The sequence below is a fragment of the Diabrotica virgifera genome, chromosome 8 (genome assembly GCF_917563875.1).
Source record: "Diabrotica virgifera virgifera chromosome 8, PGI_DIABVI_V3a".
Taxonomy (NCBI): Eukaryota; Metazoa; Arthropoda; class Insecta; order Coleoptera; family Chrysomelidae; genus Diabrotica; species Diabrotica virgifera.
Window position 1 is genome coordinate 42,157,012 of NC_065450.1, and position 20,417 is coordinate 42,177,428.

Here is a 20,417-nt window from a genome sequence, read left to right on the forward strand (position 1 = left end):
ATGGAAGGACATAGCCAGACAGGCAAAGAACCATCCAGAGTTATGATGCCAAAAGAAGAAGAAAAATTGGCGCATACTGAAAGACCTCTTCAAAAACACAATACTTCTTTTCTCTATCGTCTTTATAAAACTGCTTTTAAACAACCAATATTGCAGATTGCTTGCCGGTAAGGTATTCACACTTAGACCAGGGCGCATCTGTAAAAATATTAGTACATTTGGACGTTGAGAGGTGACTCACATTTTTTTGCAGAATTTGCTTGAGAATCAGTCAAATAATAATATTTGAGTTATCCTTCCTCTCAAAAAGGTTCGGAACATTGTTTAAATAATCAAAATGTCAAAAAATTAAGGAAAAACTCGATTTTTTTCTTCGTTTTTTGATTATAACTTTAAAAGTATTCATTTCCCAGAAAAGTTGTACTAACGTAAAAGTTGCGTAATTAAATTTCCTACAATACCTGATTGGTTAGAAATTTAAAAAATACTCACCCTTGTTGCAAAATAGCAATAATTGCGAAAAAACCATACAAAAACAAGTATTCACATTTTACGTTTTTCAACCATTTATGCTACACTTAGGACCTTCATATTTCACCCAGAAAAATTACATGATACAGTTAAACAATACTATAAATTTTATTAAAATCGGTTCAATAGATTTTGCAAAATAAATTTTGCAATCCAGCTTTCGCAAAAAAAATCATTTTTTCAAAATGTTAAAGAACTGAAAATAAAGCAGATAGCAAGTTGAAATTTTTTTTGCTTATAGAAGTGTACTGTACCTTTAATTTGGAATTTTCAAAATTAAAATCTATTAACTACCACGGCGTCAGGAACTTTTTTAAATAAACATTAATTATTGGTGCTACGCGCAGGACAGCGGGTAGTTTGCTCTGATTGGGCATTCCAATGACCTTTGATAAATATTGTTACATTTTAATTTTTATTACATTTCGATATAAATAAATAAATTTGTTTATTGCAAAATAAAAACACATACTCTATCCTTAGAAATAACAATTTTTTAGCAAAAACTTTCTTTGTTCATATATTTTAATTTAAAGAATAAAAGTTTATTATTTTTAAACATATTATACAAATTGTTTAAACAATATTTCACAAACAATAATAAAATGGGTTTGATTTTTGCGGAATTAAAATATTAAAATACAACAAAATATAGAGTAAGAAAATAATATATTAGATAAAGATTGGAAGAAATTTTGGTGGAAATCAACTTGTGTGAATCGAACACCGCTGTCCTGCGCGTAGCACCAAAAATTAATGTTTATTTAAAAAATTTCCTGACGCCGTGGTAATTAATCAATTTTAATTTTGCAAATTGCAAATGACAGGTACAGTACACTTCTATAACCAAAAAAAATTTGAACTTGCTATCTGCTTTATTTTCAGTTCTGTAACATTTTGAAAAAATAAATTCTTTTTGCGAAAGCTGGATTGCAAAACTTATTTTGCAAAATCTATTGAACCGATCTTAATAAAATTTACAGTGTTGTTTTACTATATCATAAAGTTTTTCTGGGTCAAATATGAAGGTCCTAAGTGGAGCATAAATGGTTGAAAAACGTAAAATGCGAATACTTGTTTTTGTATGTTTTTTTTCGCAATTATTGCTATTTGGCAACAAGGGTGACTATTTTTTAAATTTTTAACTAACTCTATACAGGGTGTAACAAAAATACAGGTCATAAATTAAACCACATATTCTGGGACTAAAAATAGTTCGAATGAACCTAACTTACCTTAGTACAAATATGCACACAAAAAAAGTTACAGCCCTTTGAAGTTACAAAATGAAAATCGATTTTTTCGCATATGTCGAAAACTATTAGAGATTTTTTGTTGAAAATAGACATGTGGCATTCTTATGGCAAAAACATCTTAAAGAAAAATTATAGTGAAATTTGTGCACCCCTTAAAAATTTTATGGGGGTTTTGTTCCCTTAAACCCCCCCAAACTTTTGTGTCCGTTTCAATTAAATTATTATTCTGATGCCATTAGTTAAATTAAATATTTTTAAAACTTTTTGCCTCTTAGTATTTTTTCGATAAGGCAGTTTTTATCGAGTTGCGGCTTCTTTTTTAATATGTTTACATAAAAATTTTATGAGGGTTTTGTTCCTTTAAACCCCCCAAATGATTGTATACGTTCCAATTAAACTATTACTGCGGTACTATTAGTTAAACACAGTGTTTTTAAAACTTTTTTGCCTGTTTGTATTTTTTTGATAAAGCATCTTTTATCGAGATGTGGCTTCTTTTTTAATATGGTTCAAAATATTCCTAAAAATGTAAATCATAAATAAATTTTCATATTATTACCAAGTCTCCATAATCGTACTTTACCATATACAAATATGTGGTGGATTTGACAAATATTCAAATATCTCGATAAAAACTGACTTTTGGAAAAAGTACTAAGAGACAAAAAAGTTTTTAAAAACTTGTGTTTAACTAATGGCGCTACCATAATAATTAAATTGAAACGTACACAAAAGTTTGGGGGGGTTTAAAGGAAACAAACCCCCATAAAATTTTTATGGGGTGTCCAAATTTCATTATAATTTTTTCTTAAAATAATACTGCCATAACAATACCACATGTCCATTTTTAATAAAAAATCTCTAATAGTTTTCGCTATATTGGAAAAAATCGATTTTCATTTTGTAACTTCAAAGGGCTGTAACTTTTTTTCCGTGCATATTTGTACTAAGGTAAGTTAGGTTCAATCGAACTATTTTTGGTCCCAGAATACGCGATTAAATTTATGACCTGTATTTTTGTTACACCCTGTATTATTGGAAATTTAATTACGCAACTTTTATGTCAGTACAACTTTTCTCAAAAATGAGTAGTTTTAAAGTTATAATCAAAAAACCAATAAAAAAATCGAATTTTTCCTTCATATTTTGACATTTTGATTATTTAAACAATGTTCCGGACCATTTTGAGTGGGAGGATAACTCAAATATTATTAACCTATACAGAAGTAAAAACTTCAAATTATAGTTTATTGAAAACTTCTAAAAGTCATCCACATGGATTGCAAAACGTTTTCGTTCTGAACAGAACATCTTCAGTGCATTCCGCAAAGTAGTTGTAACTAGCACACCAATGAAGGTGGTAACTTCAAAATATATGGCTTACATTATACCTTATGATAAAATATTATGACTACAAGTCGATGTTACTAGATTAAAATATGTATGTGCCTAAAGAGCAACATGCTTCCCTGCTCGAAAAAACTAGGTACTTGCCATGCCAAGTTGGTCTGTGCTAATTCAAATGGCAAGTACCTAGTTTTTTCGAGCAGGGAAGCATGTTGCTCTTTAGGCACATACATATTTTAATCTAGTAACATCGACTTGTAGTCATAATATTTTATCATAAGGTATAATGTAAGCCATATATTTTGAAGTTACCACCTTCATTGGTGTGCTAGTTACAACTACTTTGCGGAATGCACTGAAGATGTTCTGTTCAGAACGAAAACGTTTTGCAATCCATGTGGATGACTTTTAGAAGTTTTAAATAAACTATTTTATACCAAAATACAATTTGAAGTTTTTACTTCTGTATAGGTTTTTAAACTATGGTATACAGCCAACTATTGGGATTTTTCCATTGATTTCAAATATTATTATTTGAGTTATTTTCAAGCAATTTCTGCAAAAAAATTTGAGTCACCTCTCAACGTCCATCTCAAAACAGATGGGCCTTGGACTAACTGTCGTGACCATCACGGCACATGCTAGGAAAAGATTGTTTCGAAAAGAACGTCTCATGCAAAGCCCGTCGCTTGCCTGGTGCCTGGTACGCATAGTGTGAATTAAATCGCGTGAAGTTCATAGATTTTATGTAAAATGTATCTTGCCGAACCGATGCCTTGCCCATGCCGAGCACTTGCCTTGCATGATAGTGAGAATCAGCCTTTACTGTAGTATTACTGTAAATACTTAGACCAATTTTCATGATTTTCCCGATTAAAATTCGTCTATTTATCAAGGTTATAAAGCAAAACTTACATCATTTTACAAATATGACTTAGGTACACCTTACACTTTGGCTTTAACATCCTCATTTCTTGTTTGAACTATTTTTTTCTACGGATTCTTGGTAAATCGATGATTTCCGTTTCCCCCCAACTATTGCGGTTTTAGGGAGAATCCCAGGGTTAGGAGTAGCAAACTTTTTTTCATCTTTTTTGAGGTCCTGACTCCCGAAATTGACATTATAAGTAGAATTCAGCTTGTTCGTATGATTTTTAGAGGTTCAGTGTCATTTTCGTCACTGACGACTGGACTAATAAAGATGAAACAGAAAATACAAAATTCTGAAAATGATGGAGAATGCATACCAAAGATAGAAACAACAAAAACAGGAAGACGAATAAAATCATTCAACGATTTAAGTGGATATGAAATTTATACAGCCTATGTATTGCTTAATATGAGCATAAGAAAATAATCCTGTATGTTATGAAGATGCCATGAAAGATCCAGAATGGGTAGAATATACAAGAACGAACTTACACTCACATGAAAAACTAAATACATGGACAAAAATATAATTACCTGAACGTAAAAAAACCTATACAAATAAAATGGATTTTTAGAACAAAGCAAGAAGGAATTAAAAAACAGATTAGTAGCCAAAAGTTTTCAACTTAAGGGAGTATGAGTATAGTGAATATGAATAAAATAATTCACTAGTAGCAAGAACATCAACAATTACTTCAGAATGATGTCTATACTTATGTACAAAAGGACTTTGAATCATCAAAGGTATCGAATAATACATTCAATGAATTCAATTAATTAGGCAGGACACATAGGAAGAATGAAAGACAACCGTTGGACGAAGCGAATTCTTGAATGACGACCAAGAGTAAATAAGAAAAGTAGAGGCAGACCTCAAACCAGATGGACTGATCACATCAAGCAAATGGCTGGTCACGAATAGATGCAAAAAACAACGAACAGATATGAATGGACATACTTAAGAGAGGTTTACATTCGACGATGCTGTTGATGATGCCTCGAACGAATAGCTGTTGATGATGATGATGATGATGATAAGAAGGAAAACAATTCTAACATATGCCAAAATATACAGTGTGGGCCAAAGAAAACAATCCACCTCGATATTTGGCAGTATTTATTCGAATTTAAGGAAATGAAAAAACAGATCGATTTTTGATCTAAGGGGGACACATTTTTACGGTACATACATATGTCATTTGTCAACCCCCTCCCTTCCACTTCCCCCACCCCTTATTTTTAAATAGGGAATTGTTGCCTGAATTCAATATTCAACGTACCAAGAGGCAGATGGATGGCAGCTTGAACATTGAAATTAAGCGAAAAGCAATGTTTATTTATCAAAAAACATTTTTTTCTGTTTTGTGTCAGCAGTAGAATGTATTTTGAATTAAATAAATTATATACATTCTTCTTTTTGTGTCAATTAATTTAATTAAAACATTTTTTTCTTGGGCACCCTGTGTAAATAATTATGTTAATTTTTATATCACTGAATAGAGAATTGAATAACCTTTCAAATAAGCTAGCATACGACCCCTATTCCCTATTTAAAAATAAGGGGTGGGGGAAGTGGAATGGAGGGGGTTGACAAATGACAGATGCATGTACCGTAAATGTGTCCCCCCTTAGATCAAAAATCGACCTGTTTCGTCATTTCCTTAAAATCTAATAAATACTGTCAAATATCGAGGTGGACTTTTTTCTTTGGCCCACACTGTATAAATCTATTTCATATAATATACAGGAAATATTTCGAATCTCTTTAATGTAACACGTCCCATGTCCCATTGAAATTTATTGAAAGCAGAAAGTGAAAATTTGTAATAGACTATACTTAAGTGTAATCAATAAATCATCATAAGAGTACGACACATTGTAGTTTTATTTATCTACACGAAATAAAAAAAATATGCGTGAGTATTCGCTATATAGGTACATTTACATTATTCAAATATGCAAAGATTCTTTCATTACACCTCTGCAGATCCTACGTTAATAAGAAATTATTTCTTCTTCTTTATTAGGTAACGTATGCAAATAGCAGTTTCCATTAAGAAGATGACAAATATAAAAATTTATCACTCGTAACAATCTTATTTGCATTTACGATATTTACCGTTGCTTGAAAATGTTGAAATTTTGAAACCGAAAGTAGATATCCTCCGTTTTTTATTAATAGGTATATTAATCTATGTAGTTTGGAAATTTTTCCAAATTACATTCGTTTTTAAATTCTGATAGAATCATGTCAATAAATTAAATTTAGATTTTTAGTGTTTTTAAACTTTTATTCTTATATAATTTTGCAATTTTTTATTACTATACAGAAAAATAATTTGTTGATTGAGGTTTCATAAATTGATGCCATACTCTTTATACGACTGGCTAAAAGAAAATAAAGATGAACATGATGAACATGATTTACTGATCTTGTTGTTATGTATTATAGGCCAGGCTAATATAGTCCTGTCGCCAGAGGGAGTACAACGACCTCCTTAATTCAGATGGACTTACCCAATTTTTTTATGTATTTTGACCCGTAGAACACGAATTTTTTGGGTAACAGTTGATCCGGATGTCGATAAGATTTTTATAAACAAAGAACTTGAGGAATCACATAACAGCGATTTTTCGCAAAACAAAACATGTTTTTGTATTTTTTGGGTCATTCTAAGCAAAAAATGTTCTCACAAGTTTTTTTCGTAGGATGCATAATTATCGACATAAACGCGGTTAAACTTTCAAAAAATCGAAAAATTGCAATTTTTGAACCCGAATAACTTTTGATTAAAAAATAAAATAGCAATTCTGCCTACCGCGTTTGAAAGTTCAAGTCAAATTCTATCGGGTTTGATTACTTTCGTTGCTAAAAATTAATTTTTTTATTGTTAAACAAAGCTATAAACACATAGTGCTTGAATGATGTTTTCAATGCATTTCTAATTTAAAATCGAACGAGTAGGCGCGCATACAGACAATTTCTACGTAGATTACGTACATTAAAACGCATGCATTGGGCACGGGAAACACTATGTGTTTATAGCTTTGTTTAACAATAAAAAAATTAATTTTTAGCAATGCAAATAATCAAAACTGATAGAATTTGACTTAAACTTTCAAATACAGTAAGCAGAATTGCTATTTTATTTTTTAATCAAAAGTTATTCGGGTTCAAACATTGCAATTTTTCGATTTTTTTAAAGTTTAACTGCGTTTATCTCGAAAAATATGCATTTTACAAAAAAACTTGTAAGTAAGAACATTTTTTGTTTAGCATAACCTAAAAAATACAAAAAAAATGTTTTGTTTTGCGAGAAATCGCTGTTATGTATTTCCTCAAGTTCTTTGTTTATAACAATCTTATCGGCATCCGGATCAACTGTTACCCATAACACATAATACCCATAATACATAAAAAAGCTTGGGTAAGTCCACGTTGTACCCCCCCCCCCCCCGGCGACAGGACTAATAAGGGTAAAAGGTAAAAATATACCCTGTTCATGATACTTCAACAGCCAGGGTACTGAAGCGTTTTTTCGACAGGTGATAACCTATAAGAACAAATTGTAACTATTTCTTGCGTAGGATCTGGCGGCCATTTTTATTTATAAGCAAATTAGTGTCAAAAACGGCCTTTTTCCCTTTTCTTTCAAATCAATGGAAAACCATGAAACTTATGGTTTTTTTAGTACAAAAATCTCTCCAAAAAATTCCCGTGTTCTACGGGCCATAATACATAAAAAAACTTGGGTAAGTCCACGTTGTACCCCCCCTCCCTGGCGACATGACTAATAAGGGTAAAAGGTAAAAATATACCCTGTTCATGATACTTCAACAGCCAGGGTACTGAAGCGTTTTTTCGACAGGTGATAACCTATAAGAACAAATTGTAATTATTTCTTGCGTAGGATCTGGCGGCCATTTTTATTTATAAACAAATTAGTGTCAAAAACGGCCTTTTTCCCTTTTTTTTTTCAAATCAATGGAAAACCATGAAACTTATGGTTTTTTTAGTACAAACATCCTCGAGAGCATGGAAAAAGATTTAAAATGGCGTATTATAAATATTGATATTATTATACTCATTTATTATTAATATAATTGCGAAAAAGGTCGAAATTAATTGGAAAAAAATTAATTTTACAATAACTATTGTAAAAATTAGTGTATGGCTTTGAAATGTTTGTCAAATGAGGGTTCTTTGGTGCCTAATATGTGATAAAAATTCCAAAGCGATTCGTTCAATTGTTTAAATTTTATTCAAATTGTTTATTCCAGAGAGCTTTTTTTTTGGAAATATCATAAGTCAGAAAAAAATGATTTTAGAGCCATTCTACAGGTGCCAAATAAAAGAGCATGATCTAAACTTTCAAATTGGTTTAAAAAAGGGAATAAAAATGCATTTACCTATCAGTAATAAATAGTTATGCAAAAGTATCCATTTTTTCTTATACACTTTTTGAATACCTTTTTTCAAAAAAATCTATCATTTTTCGGTGTTTAAGGTGCACAACTACCAAGTAATGTTAGTAATGTTAGTACCAAGTAATGTATATAATAATTGATAAAAAATTGTAATAAATATATGTAATTTTTTATATAAAAAAATAAAAAGACAAATTTACGATACTTTTTCATAATTATTTATTACTAATAAATGCATTTTTTATTCACTTTTTTAAAACCAATTTAAAAATTTAGCTCATGCTCTTTCATTTGACATCTGTAGAATGGTTCTGTTATCATTTTTTTGACTTATGTTATTGCAAAAAACAGCTCTCTGGGATAAACAATTTGAATAAAATTTAAACAATTGAATAAATCGCTTTGAAATTTTTGTCACATATTAAGCACCAAACCCTCATTTGACAAAAATTTCAAAGCTGTACACTAATTTTTTACAATGATTATTAAAAAATAAATTTTTTTGCAATTTCGACCTTTTTTCGCAAATCTATTAACAATAAATGAGTGTATTAAACTTTGTAATACGCCATTTTAAAGCTTTTTCCGTGGTATTGAAGATGTTTGTACTAAAAAAACCATAAGTTTCACTGTTTTCCATTGATTTAAAAAAAAAAGGAAAATAAGCCGTTTTTTGACACTAAGGCCCGCTTGCTCATTCGGAGTTCAACTCAAGTTCAGCGCCTTAACCGAGTTCAAGGCATGAAGTACGTTGTACGATGGTACGCAATTCATGCCTTGAACTCGGTAATGGCGCTGAACTTGAGTTGAACTCCGAATGAGCAAGCAGGCCCAAATTGTTTATAAATAAAAATGGCCGCAGATCCTACGCAGGAAATAGATAAAATTTTTTCTTATAGGTATTACCTGTCGAAAAAATTCTTCAGTACCCTGGCTGTTGAAGTAAAAAAACCTTATTACCCTGGACTATTATTCTAAACCTTAGATTTCTCAAAAAACTACAATAGGTACTATATGTATATAGGTATACCTACTTAACTTTGTGAATGATTGACGCATGCATGAATGAGGAAGATTGCAAAACTTTATGACCACTGCGTAGGCTTTGTGACTTATACATTGTGATCAGCCTATACATTGTTCTTTATGGTCCACATAATGTTCAGAAAAAAGTCACACCATTTTGAGCATCGGGTTTGGGGGGAGAGGGGGGAGAAATCGGTAAATTCGTAGTTTCTTAAGTTTTTCGTCAATATTTCTAAAACTGTGCGGTTTAGCATGAACAACCTTCTATACAAAAATATTCTACATTAAATTTGAAACAAAAAAGGCCCTATGGATAATCCTTCTAAAATGAACGGTTCTAAAGTTACGGAGGTAGTATAGTATAATTGGTCCAAAAAAGGTCTAACCCAGACATTAAAAGTAAAAGTTTTCCTCCAACACCAAATTGTTCTATATGGTCCAGATATTGTCCAGTAAAAAGTTACACCATTTTGAGCGTCCGGTTTGGGGGGAGATGGGGGAGAAATCGGTAAATTAGTAGTTTTTTTATGTTTTTCGTCAATATTTCTAAAATATGCTTTAGCGTAAACAATATTCTATACAAAAATGTTGTGTGTGTGTGTGTGTGTGGAGAGAAAGAGATGGCATTAGACAAAGCGTCTTTTTGCCACAGAATTTTGTTATAGATATGTTTAAATTTTTATCTTAGAATCATTTATAAACTTGATTAAGATATTAAATATAGATTTGTCAGAATAAGATAAAAGATTGCTGATACAAAAATGTTCTACATCAAATTTAAAACAAAAAAAAAGTTCCTATACATAATTGTTATAAAATCAACGATTCCAGAGTTACGGAGGGTGAAAAGTGGAGGTTTTCGATATTTCTTATATTTTTTGGGCAATTTATAATATTTTTACTGATTGAAAGAAATTTTCTTTAACAGGATTTGCTATTTCAGTAGCCGATGGTATGTTAGTGATAAGCCCTTGAAGAAACGTCAACCGCACCAGCCAAAATCATCATCAATTGCCCAAAAAATGTAAAAAGTATCTAAAACCTCCACATTTCACCCTCCATAACTCTGGAACCGTTGATTTTATAACAATTATGGATAGGACCATTTTTGTTTTAAATTTTATGTAGAACGTTTTTGTATAGAACATTGTTTACGCTTAAACAAAGTTTTAGAAATATTGACGAAAAATGTAAAGAAACTACTAATTTACCGATTTCTCCCCCATCTCCCTCCTAAACCGGAGGCTCAAAATGGTGTAACTTTTTACTGAACAATATGTGGACCATATAGGACAATTTGGTGTTGGAGGAAAACTTTTACTTTGGATGTCTGGGTTAGGCCTTTTTTTGGACCAATTATACAATACTACCTACGTAACTTTGGAACCGTTCATTTTAAAAGGATTATGTGTAGGGCCTTTTTTATTTCAAATTTAATGTAGAACATTTTTGTATAGAAGGTTGTTCATGCTAAACCTCATAGTTTTAGAAATATTGACGAAAAACGTAAAAAACTACGAATTTACCGACTTCTCCCCCTCTCCCCCAAACCCGACGCTTAAAAAGGTGTGACTTTTTTCTGAACATTATATGGACCATATAGAACAATTTGGTGTTACAGGATAACTTTCACTTTGGATGTCTGGGTTATGTCATTTTTTGAATCAATTCTATCATACTAATATATGCAAAAATTAAATTAGATTAAATCGTATCAGCCGCACCTAACGGCTCTGAATTTTCGAAATCTACAATTTTTGCCTGATGAATTTTTATGATAAAACATTTAAAACGAAAAAAAACCCGTATGTACCATCTTTGACTTTGAATACTTTTTTTGCAGATGTGGGTTTAATTGATATTCGGTTGCAGGTCATCATTCAAATATATGTAGGTATATAGAACAACCGGTATACATGTGTTTTATCGATTTCGAGAAGGCCTTTGATCGGTTCACTTACGACCAAATCCTCTGTATTATGTAAAACATGGCACAAAAGATTTTCACAATGGAAACTGTATCAAAGTTACCCTTTTGTGGTGAATTTTGCTTCAAATTTAACAACTATTATGGAAAAACCTTTCAAAATGAAACTAGAATTTTATTTTCCATCAAAATGAAAATACATTTTCGCACCACGTAATATTCATGTTAGCTCTTTTGTAGCTGGAATATTGTATGTGCCACTCATTTTTACGGGGTTTAGCGGTTTTTTTTTATTCTTGTAGATTTTACCGAGTATCTACGTAAATAATATTTTCAACATCCACGTAATTTCGATTTCTGCAATATGTAATCAACTGATACACACTGTAGGTGAATAATTTATTAAGTAGGTATTTAAAGAAACCTTCACAATGAAACATCTGTATCAAGATGCGTTCACTTGCCGCAGATGCGATGAGATTCAATTCAATTTTCAATTATGTATTACATTATTACAGCTTGGATTACTTGTGGGTGTTGCATCAACCAAGGATGGGTTTAATTTATTGTAGATCGTGCTGATTTCCACTCTCGATTTAAAACCGGTTACCGGCTAATTCGTAAAGAATTACTTTACTGACCGCCGAGGAACGCAGTGAAAATAAATTTTGATATTATAACCATGACATTTCTTTTAACCCGAAGTGGTCATCAGTTACGTAATGTAGTTTTCCGGAGACTAAACTCTACGAGTACATGTTCTTGTTCTCTCGAAAATTGCCCGCCTTAAGTAAAAGAGAGAGTTTATTGCTGTACCAATTTTAATTCTTGAAAATTATACTTTACAAGTAGATGTATCATTTTCTGTTTTATTTCAGTGAGATATAGTTACATAAGTTATAGCATATGATAGGCTATAAAGGAATATAAAGGCACGTATCCACTACGTTGGAGCTCCGTGCTCCATGTAACTGCTCCACATAGTGGATACGTTGACGTTGGCACTGACAGTTTAAGGCATCATGGGGCCCTAGGCGGTCATAAGAAGTAGGCCCCTTTAAAGCGACCATTTACTTAAAACAAATTTACAGATATTTATGTTGTTTTGGAAAGTCACCATCATCAACCCGTACGCGTCCACTGCTGGACATAGGTCTCCCTCAGCTCTTTCCATCTTTCTCTGTTTTGTGCGGCTTGCATCCAGTTGCTGACAATACGCTTCAGATCGTGAGCCCATCTGGTTGGTGGCCGTCCTCTGCTCCGTAGTGCTTCTTCTCGTGGCCTCCACTCGACAATACGTTTTGTCCATCGATTGTCTGACAATCTGGCGACGTGTCCTGCCCAATTCCACTTGAGCGACGCGATTCTTTCCACGGCGTCCGCTGTTTTTGTTCTACGACGTATTTCTTCGTTTGGGATTCGGTCCCTCAGGGAGACACCCAACTTCTGGCGCTCCATAGCCCTCTGAGTTATGCGAATCTTGTTCACTACCTTTTTTGTGAGTGTTAATGTTTCCGCTCCATAAGTGAGTACAGGCAATACACACTGGTCAAAGATTTTCCTTTTCAGGCATATGGGTAAGTCCGATTTAAATACATAGCTCAGTTTACCAAACGCTGCCCAGGCTAATCCTATGCGACGTGGGAGCTCGCAAGTCTGGTTATCTCTTCCCAACCGAATTTCATGTCCCAAGTACTTATAAGATGCAGTCTGCTCAATATCCATTCCATCAACAACAATATTACGATTTAGCACCAGATTAGTCATTATTTGCGTCTTGTTGATGTTAATCTTTAGTCCGACCTCTAGGGAAGCGTGATATAACTTGTTCAACATTATTATTGCATCATCCATACGATCGGCTATAAGGACGATGTCATCTGAGAATCTCAAATGACTGAGCTTCTCTCCATTTATGTTGATACCATATTCGTTCAGATCTGCCGTCTTAAAACTGTGTTCTAAAAGGGTTGTGAACAGCTTTGGTGAGATGGTGTCTCCTTGCCGTACTCCTCGCTGTATACAGAATTTATTTGTTTGTTGATCAGATAGTCTTACGCTAGCCGTTGCGTTGTGGTAGATATATTTTATCATGTTAGTGTAGCGATGGTCTATTCGGAATTCTGTCAATGCTTTTAACATTTACTGCTGGTTTATGGTATCAAACGCTTTCTCGTAGTCCACGAATATCAGTGCCAATGGTTTGTTGTATTCCGCAGACTTCTCGATCAAGTTTTTTATTACCAGTAAGTGGTGGTTAGTGCTATATCCGGATCTGAAGCCAGCTTGTTCTCTAGGCTGATAGAAGTCTAACTTAGCCTCCAGTCTTTTTTTGATAATTTTTGTGAAAAGTTTATATATGTGTGATAGCAGACTGATAGGACGGTAGTTTTTTAGATCTGTTATGTCACCTTTCTTGTGCAATAAAACAATGACTGCATCGTTCCATTGAGAAGGCGTTTTTCCTTGGTAAATGCATTCGGTGAAAAGTTTGGCCAAAACCTGGATAATTTTATTTCCTCCTTGTTTGATTGCCTCAATCACTACTCCGTCATCGCCAGGGGATTTATTATTTTTCATTTCTGAAAGTGTCTTTTTAACTTCGTCTGGTGTTACTTCTGGCATTAATTCTGATCCCTGGTTTGTGATTTTGGGCAGGAGCTGATCTTTCCTTGCGTTGGTGCTCTTATGCATTTCGCGATAAAACGATTCGACAACCTTAAGGATTTCGGCTCTATCCGTAGCAATGCTGTTGTCTTTGTTTCTTATTCTGTACATATTTTTGTTGCCAATGTTATTCGTATTTCGCCGCAAAACTTTTAAATTTTGTTTTCTTGAATTATTTGAGTTATTTCTCTTGTATTGTTTTCTCTTATGTCTTTTCGGATTGACCGGTGTCAGTTGTCAGTGGAAAGTAGTTACTACAAAAACAAATTACGACAATGTAAAAAAGATCATTTTTCTTTTTTACCTCTTTTACTTTGCTAAATATTTAAGTAAAATAACTGCATCTGATAAATTTATAGTTGTAATTTTTAATGTTTATTAGCAGCACTTAAACATTCTAACATTTTGGACCACATAATGGTTAAAAAAGCTATTTGAAACTTATTCATTTTCCTATATAACATTTGTACTGCTATAACAGCATCAAATCTAGCTGACCGTCTATTGTATAGTACAGTGCTTCCCAATATTTTTGAGTCATGTACCACAAAATACTTTTTATTATTTTTGGTACCACCTAACTGAAATACGTACCCATCTATGTAGCCAGATAATCTAATTAACTATAATAGTAATGCTGATTTTGGCTGTTTTTACCTTTTGTGTACCACCGCAAATAATGATATATACCACCAGTGGTCCATGTACCACACCACAGATTGAGAACCGCTAGTATAGTATACCTATACCATCTATGGTATACCATCTAGTATGTATACCATCTAGTAGGTAAGACCACAGAATAAATAACCACATGTGGTTATTTATTCTGTGGTAACACTTTTAAACGACATTTCGCAACACCTTGTCATTAATAGTCCATTTACTCACGGTTTTTGCTCCGAATAGAAGAAGCGCTTGGCTTGACATGAAATTTGGCATACACATAACTAACATGCCAAAGAAAAAAAGTAATTATGCTGGTGTGTGATTTGGCCCAAGGATGAGTGCCACCCCTTCGGGGGTAAAAAATCACGTTCAAAATAAGTGCGGAAATGGATAAACTCATTAATTCTAAGTAACTTTTGTTCTATAGAGTTTTTTCACTAAGTCAATACTTTTCGAGTTATTTGTGAGTTAATATGTTAATTTTTTACATAACAGTAACAAAAAAATACGTTTTTAGCCGGCTTTTCTCAAATAACTTAAAAATTTAGCATTTTATCGAAAAAATATTCGTAGAAAAAATATAGCGTATACAAAAGTAAAAAAATAGTGTATGTATGAATTATGTAGATTCAGTATAAGCATAGCGGGGGCTAATGAAAAATGGATTATTATTATACACATTTCAAATCGAATATTTCAACGCAAATAACCAAAAAATGAAGCACTTCTCGGTGAAAATTCATCACAACTTCTTTAATGTGTTAAAAAAGCTTAAATTTTGTTTTTTTTTTAGTTTCTAGTATCAATATTAAGCAAGTTAAGCTCAAAATAATGCATTTTTCGAGGGCCATTTGTTTAAACTAATTTAAAGCACTTAAAAATATCTATCTCCAAACATAAAAAAAGTCTCTAGCTCAAAAATTAAGTGACTTATAATGAAAAGAATGTCAGTCCCTATTTTTTTCAGCGAAAAAGTGATCGCAAGCAACCCCTAATCACCACCCTAATTAAAATTAGTCATTGACCTTATTTGGTCTTTTTTATTTATGTATTATTAATAGGTTTTAGAAGTTTGACCGGCTTAGAATGATTAGTTTTTAAAAAAATGGAGTTAAAAGTGAATAACGAATTTTTGTAGTTTGGAAAAAAATGGCATTTTCTTCAGAATAGCAAGATTAGCATCAGAGATACGAAAAAATGTTTAAATATAAAATTGTAGCTTATTTAATTCCTAAGAAGCTTATTTGCAAAAATTTTTTCTACGGTAAAAATTGAGGGATCTATTGACAATTAAAGCTGGTAATAACATGCCAAAACCATCTTTAACAACCCTTTCAAAGTCACCTATTTTTGCGAATGAGGATTTTAAAAAGATTTAATACTAATAAACTTATAGATCTTATAAAAATCTACAAAATTGTTTTTCGCCAAACTTTCTAAGATAAAAAATAAAAGGTTACGGTAAAAAATCAATATATATTTTTTTGAAAAATAAAAGGAGAAATCCAATTGTAAGCATAATAAGCATAAGTTAGCGGTGTTTTTAGCCATTGGCCTTATTTATTCTTATTTATTTATGTATTATTAATAGATTCTAAAAGTTTGACTGGCTTAGAATGATTAGTTTTAAAAAAATTGAAGTTAAAAGCGAATAACGAATTTTTGTAGTTTGGTAAAAAAGGCCATTTTCTTCAAAATAGAAAGATTAGCATCAGAGATACGAAAAAATGTTCAAACATAAAATTGTAGGTTATTTAATTCCCAAGAAGCTGGGTTGAAAAATGTTTTTCTACGGCAAAAATTGAGTGAATCGTAAATGAGTAAGTATATCGAAAAACATTGATTTTTTCTATACAAACCTAATACTTTCGATAACGAATAAATCGAAAACTATTAATTTTATCAAAAAAATGTATAGGACATTTTTTACTTAGAATGAATGTTTTTATCAACTTTTGCAGTCAAAATATAATAAAAAAATTCCACCCCCGAGATGGGGTGGCAACCACCCCCATGGTAAAAGCGCCTTTCGGAATCATATAGATTTTGATCCTTGGACTATCCACTACTTATTCTCAAATTTTCAAGCAAATCGATCCATTCTGTAAAAATTGCGAGGTGAAAAGTTTTGGTTCCTGGCCTAATAAGGGAAAAAAATATCCTGTTGGTGACACATCCCCTTCCAGGCCGAAACCAAATTTTTTAAATAGTATGGACCTTTATAATAATAACCTATATGTTTCCTGCAGCCGATTTTGATGATATACATAATTATAAACAAATGAAGATCAAAAAACGGTAAATTTTCGCTTTTTTCGTGTATTATCAAAAAGTTAAGCATTTTAAACAAATTTGAGAGTAAGAAACTCATAAATCGTATAAAAAACTTCAATATGGCGTTCGCTGAATATGCCTATCCTTATTGGTTGCTTAGAAAATTGCAAAATAAATAATAAATTTTGAGATTTTATAAATATTCATAACTTATGTAAAAATCAACTTAAAACCTTCTTATTACACGGAATGCTGAGACTTCTGGTGCAATAATACCCTATATTTCAAAGCAATTGGTCAAATAGTTTATAAAAGTTATTTAATTTGTTTATCCCAAATTAATTTTTGTTGCAACACTATAAGTCAGAAAATGATGAAGTTACAGTAATACTTTAGATAGTTTATGAAAGAAGAAGATTTGCACTAATAATTTAATTAAAAAAATGACAAAAAATAATTCTAAATATTGCAAAATTATTCTGCAAGAACATGTGAATTAAAAAACGGGGGGCTAACTTCGTCGCTAATTATCCTAGGACAATTGTTTTTCTTTCTAAATGTGTATAAAAATTCAGTGTTTATAAGTATGAAAAAATAATTTTTCTACGGGTAACGGTTAACAAGTTATTCTAATTGTTTATACGTAAGCAAAAAACCGACATGTTTTTGCAAAATAATTTTACACTGTTTAAAATTACTTTTTGTCATTTTTTTTTAATTAAGTTAATAGTATAAATGTTCTTCTTTTATAAACTGTCCGAAGTATTACTGTAACCTTATAATATTCTGACTTATAGTGTTGCAAAAGAAATTAATTTGGGATAAACAAATTAAATAACTTTTAAACTATTTGACCAACTACGCTGCAATTTAGGGTATGATTTAAGCACCAGAAGTCTCAGTATTCCATGTAATAAGAAGGTTCTAAGTTGATTTATACATAAGTTATGAATATTTATAAAAACTCAAAATTTATTATTTATTTTGCAATTTTCTAAGCAACCAACAAGGATAGACATATTTAGCGAACGCCATATTGAAGTTTTTTATACGATTTATGAGTTTCTTACTCTCAAATTTGTTTAAAATGCTTAACTTTTTGATAATAGACGAAAAAAGCGAAAATTTACCGTTTTTTGATCTTCATTTGTTTATAACTATGTATATCATCAAAATAGGCTACAGTAAACATGTAGGTTATTAAGATAGATGTCCATACTACTCAAAAAATTTGGTTTCGGCCTGGAGGGGATGTGTCACGAGAAAATCTTATATCTCTGGACTACTGTTGAGCTTTGTAAATAAATAAATAGTTACATGACATAAATAGGTTAGCTGTTAGCTGACATAAATAGGTATAGGTCATAGGTAATGAATGAGCAGCTTGTGACCAAAGCAACAGGTGAGAATACGTATACGAAATTACGTGCTAAACAAATAGGTCTATTAATAAATACAAATCAAGATTCACGATCAAGATCAAAATGAAATCAAGAAACCAATCAATTAAAACAATCGGACATTGATAGCTTCTGATCATTTTCTTTGATTATGTAAAGTAATGTTCTTATAAGTTAGGCCATTTTGACTCTCATGGCCTCAATTGCAAGTGGAAAAACATGATATACATATACAGTTTTAGAAAAGTTAAAGAATAATGTACTTAATTAAGAGTAAAAATTCAAGAAAATACGAAAAATATAAAATAAAAGCAAGACTAGCAAAAATACAATGAAAAATTTTTGGACCGGATCAGAATTTGGGCAAATTAGTAGGTACTTGGAAAAATGATTAAATTAAATATACTTATTAATTAAAAATAAAATGAAAATAAGAAAAACCCTAGTATTTCAAAAGCTATTAAGCCTTATAAATAAATAAGTGTACTTTCATATTATGTAAAAATTATAGGTCGTAGAAAAAGTATTGTGCATAATATGAGGGGAGACTTATACTTAGTAGTTTTATTCTAAAAAATTTACACTTGTGCGCCATACCGCAAATTTCATTTTTAAAAAAAGTTTACAGATGCATAAGTTACATAACATTATTAAAATCTCACAAACTATTTTCTTATTAAATTTTAGTCAGGACTTGGGGTGTAGGTGCAAAATTTCCCGCCATTATATTTTAAATGCATTCATTTTTTCAAATCCTGAGAAAACTAATAAGTATTTTTGAAAAATTTAAACGCCGAATTAAAGATTGCATTATTACCGAGGGCCAAAAGCCCCTGAAAACTTCTATAATGTTTATTTTAATAAGTTACAGGGGTGAAAAAAAAAAGAGAATATATAGTGTAATTTTCAATTTCAAATATTTCATTCAAAAGAAACTTTTTGGTTAATTTAAGGGATTTTTGGCCCTCGGTAATAATGTAGTCTTTCATTTTGCGTTTAAATTTTTCAAAAATACTTATTAGGTTTCTCAAGACTCGAAAAAAATGAATGCATTTAAAACACACTGACACGAAATTTTGCGCCTACTCTCTTAAATATATTTTAGCCAGGAGTACTTAACAAAATATTTAAAAATAAATAAATAATTAAAGATATTAACAAACTGCGTGGTCTGCGATCAAAACTACCAGTAACTTCTGTTTTATAACTAATTTTCAAGAAGAGAAATCAATTTCCAATATTCCTTCCATAGGTCAAAAGGTAAGCACCTCACTCAACCGTAATGTCTATATTCAAATACACTTTGCAGTGCACCTCAAGTTCCACCCACCTTTACATAATCAAGAAATCGAAGCGAATAAAATACCATCAAAGCGAATAAGATGTCAAAAGTCAGAGGTCATAAGTGAAAGGTACTTACCAAAAATTTCATGACTCGTCTTCGATCAACACCGTCGACAAAACTGAGATGTACACAAATTAAAGATCTTCGTAAAATCCCTTTATATACCCTCTCTACTGGAGCATCCTCACTCTTCTAAATACCAATTATTGACTTATTGGGATGAGACAGTTTTTCTTATGAAATGTTTTTTAAGAATTGGTTCGCGGCATCTTCAGCAGCACTCAAATACCATCATCCGCGTGTAATTTATTATTTTGAATGTGATATATTTTACTTGTCACTGATTCGAGTTTTAGATTTGCCTAAAAATAGTGCAGGTATAAATGAGAAACAGGATATGCAAAAGAGACAAAGAAAATTTTTGTTTGGGTTAGTTATTCTCTAAAAATATTTAGGTTTATTTTAGAAGCTGTATTAATTATTAATTAACGCTTTTATTTAGTTCAATAGTTTGCGTCAAATCTTTAGACGTTAATTTGACTGCCTTTTCTTCAATGCAAATGAATGAAAATTTGCAGATATATGCATTCGTGGGAACAATACACGAGTCAATAAAA

The 20,417-nt window shown here is 31.5% G+C and overlaps 1 protein-coding gene across 1 annotated transcript in view; it reads right to left on the reverse strand.

The window, feature by feature from the left end:
* The window catches only part of LOC114336407 (endocuticle structural glycoprotein SgAbd-2-like), a 46,782-nt gene extending 26,700 nt beyond the window's left edge, over nt 1–20,082 (reverse strand). Inside the window, exon 1 of the mRNA XM_028286764.1 lies at nt 19,876–20,082. Coding sequence (XP_028142565.1) covers nt 19,876–19,887 — 12 coding nt within the window. The 5' untranslated portion in view covers nt 19,888–20,082. The remainder of the gene's footprint in view (nt 1–19,875) is intronic.
* Between the last annotated feature and the right edge of the window lie 335 nt (nt 20,083–20,417).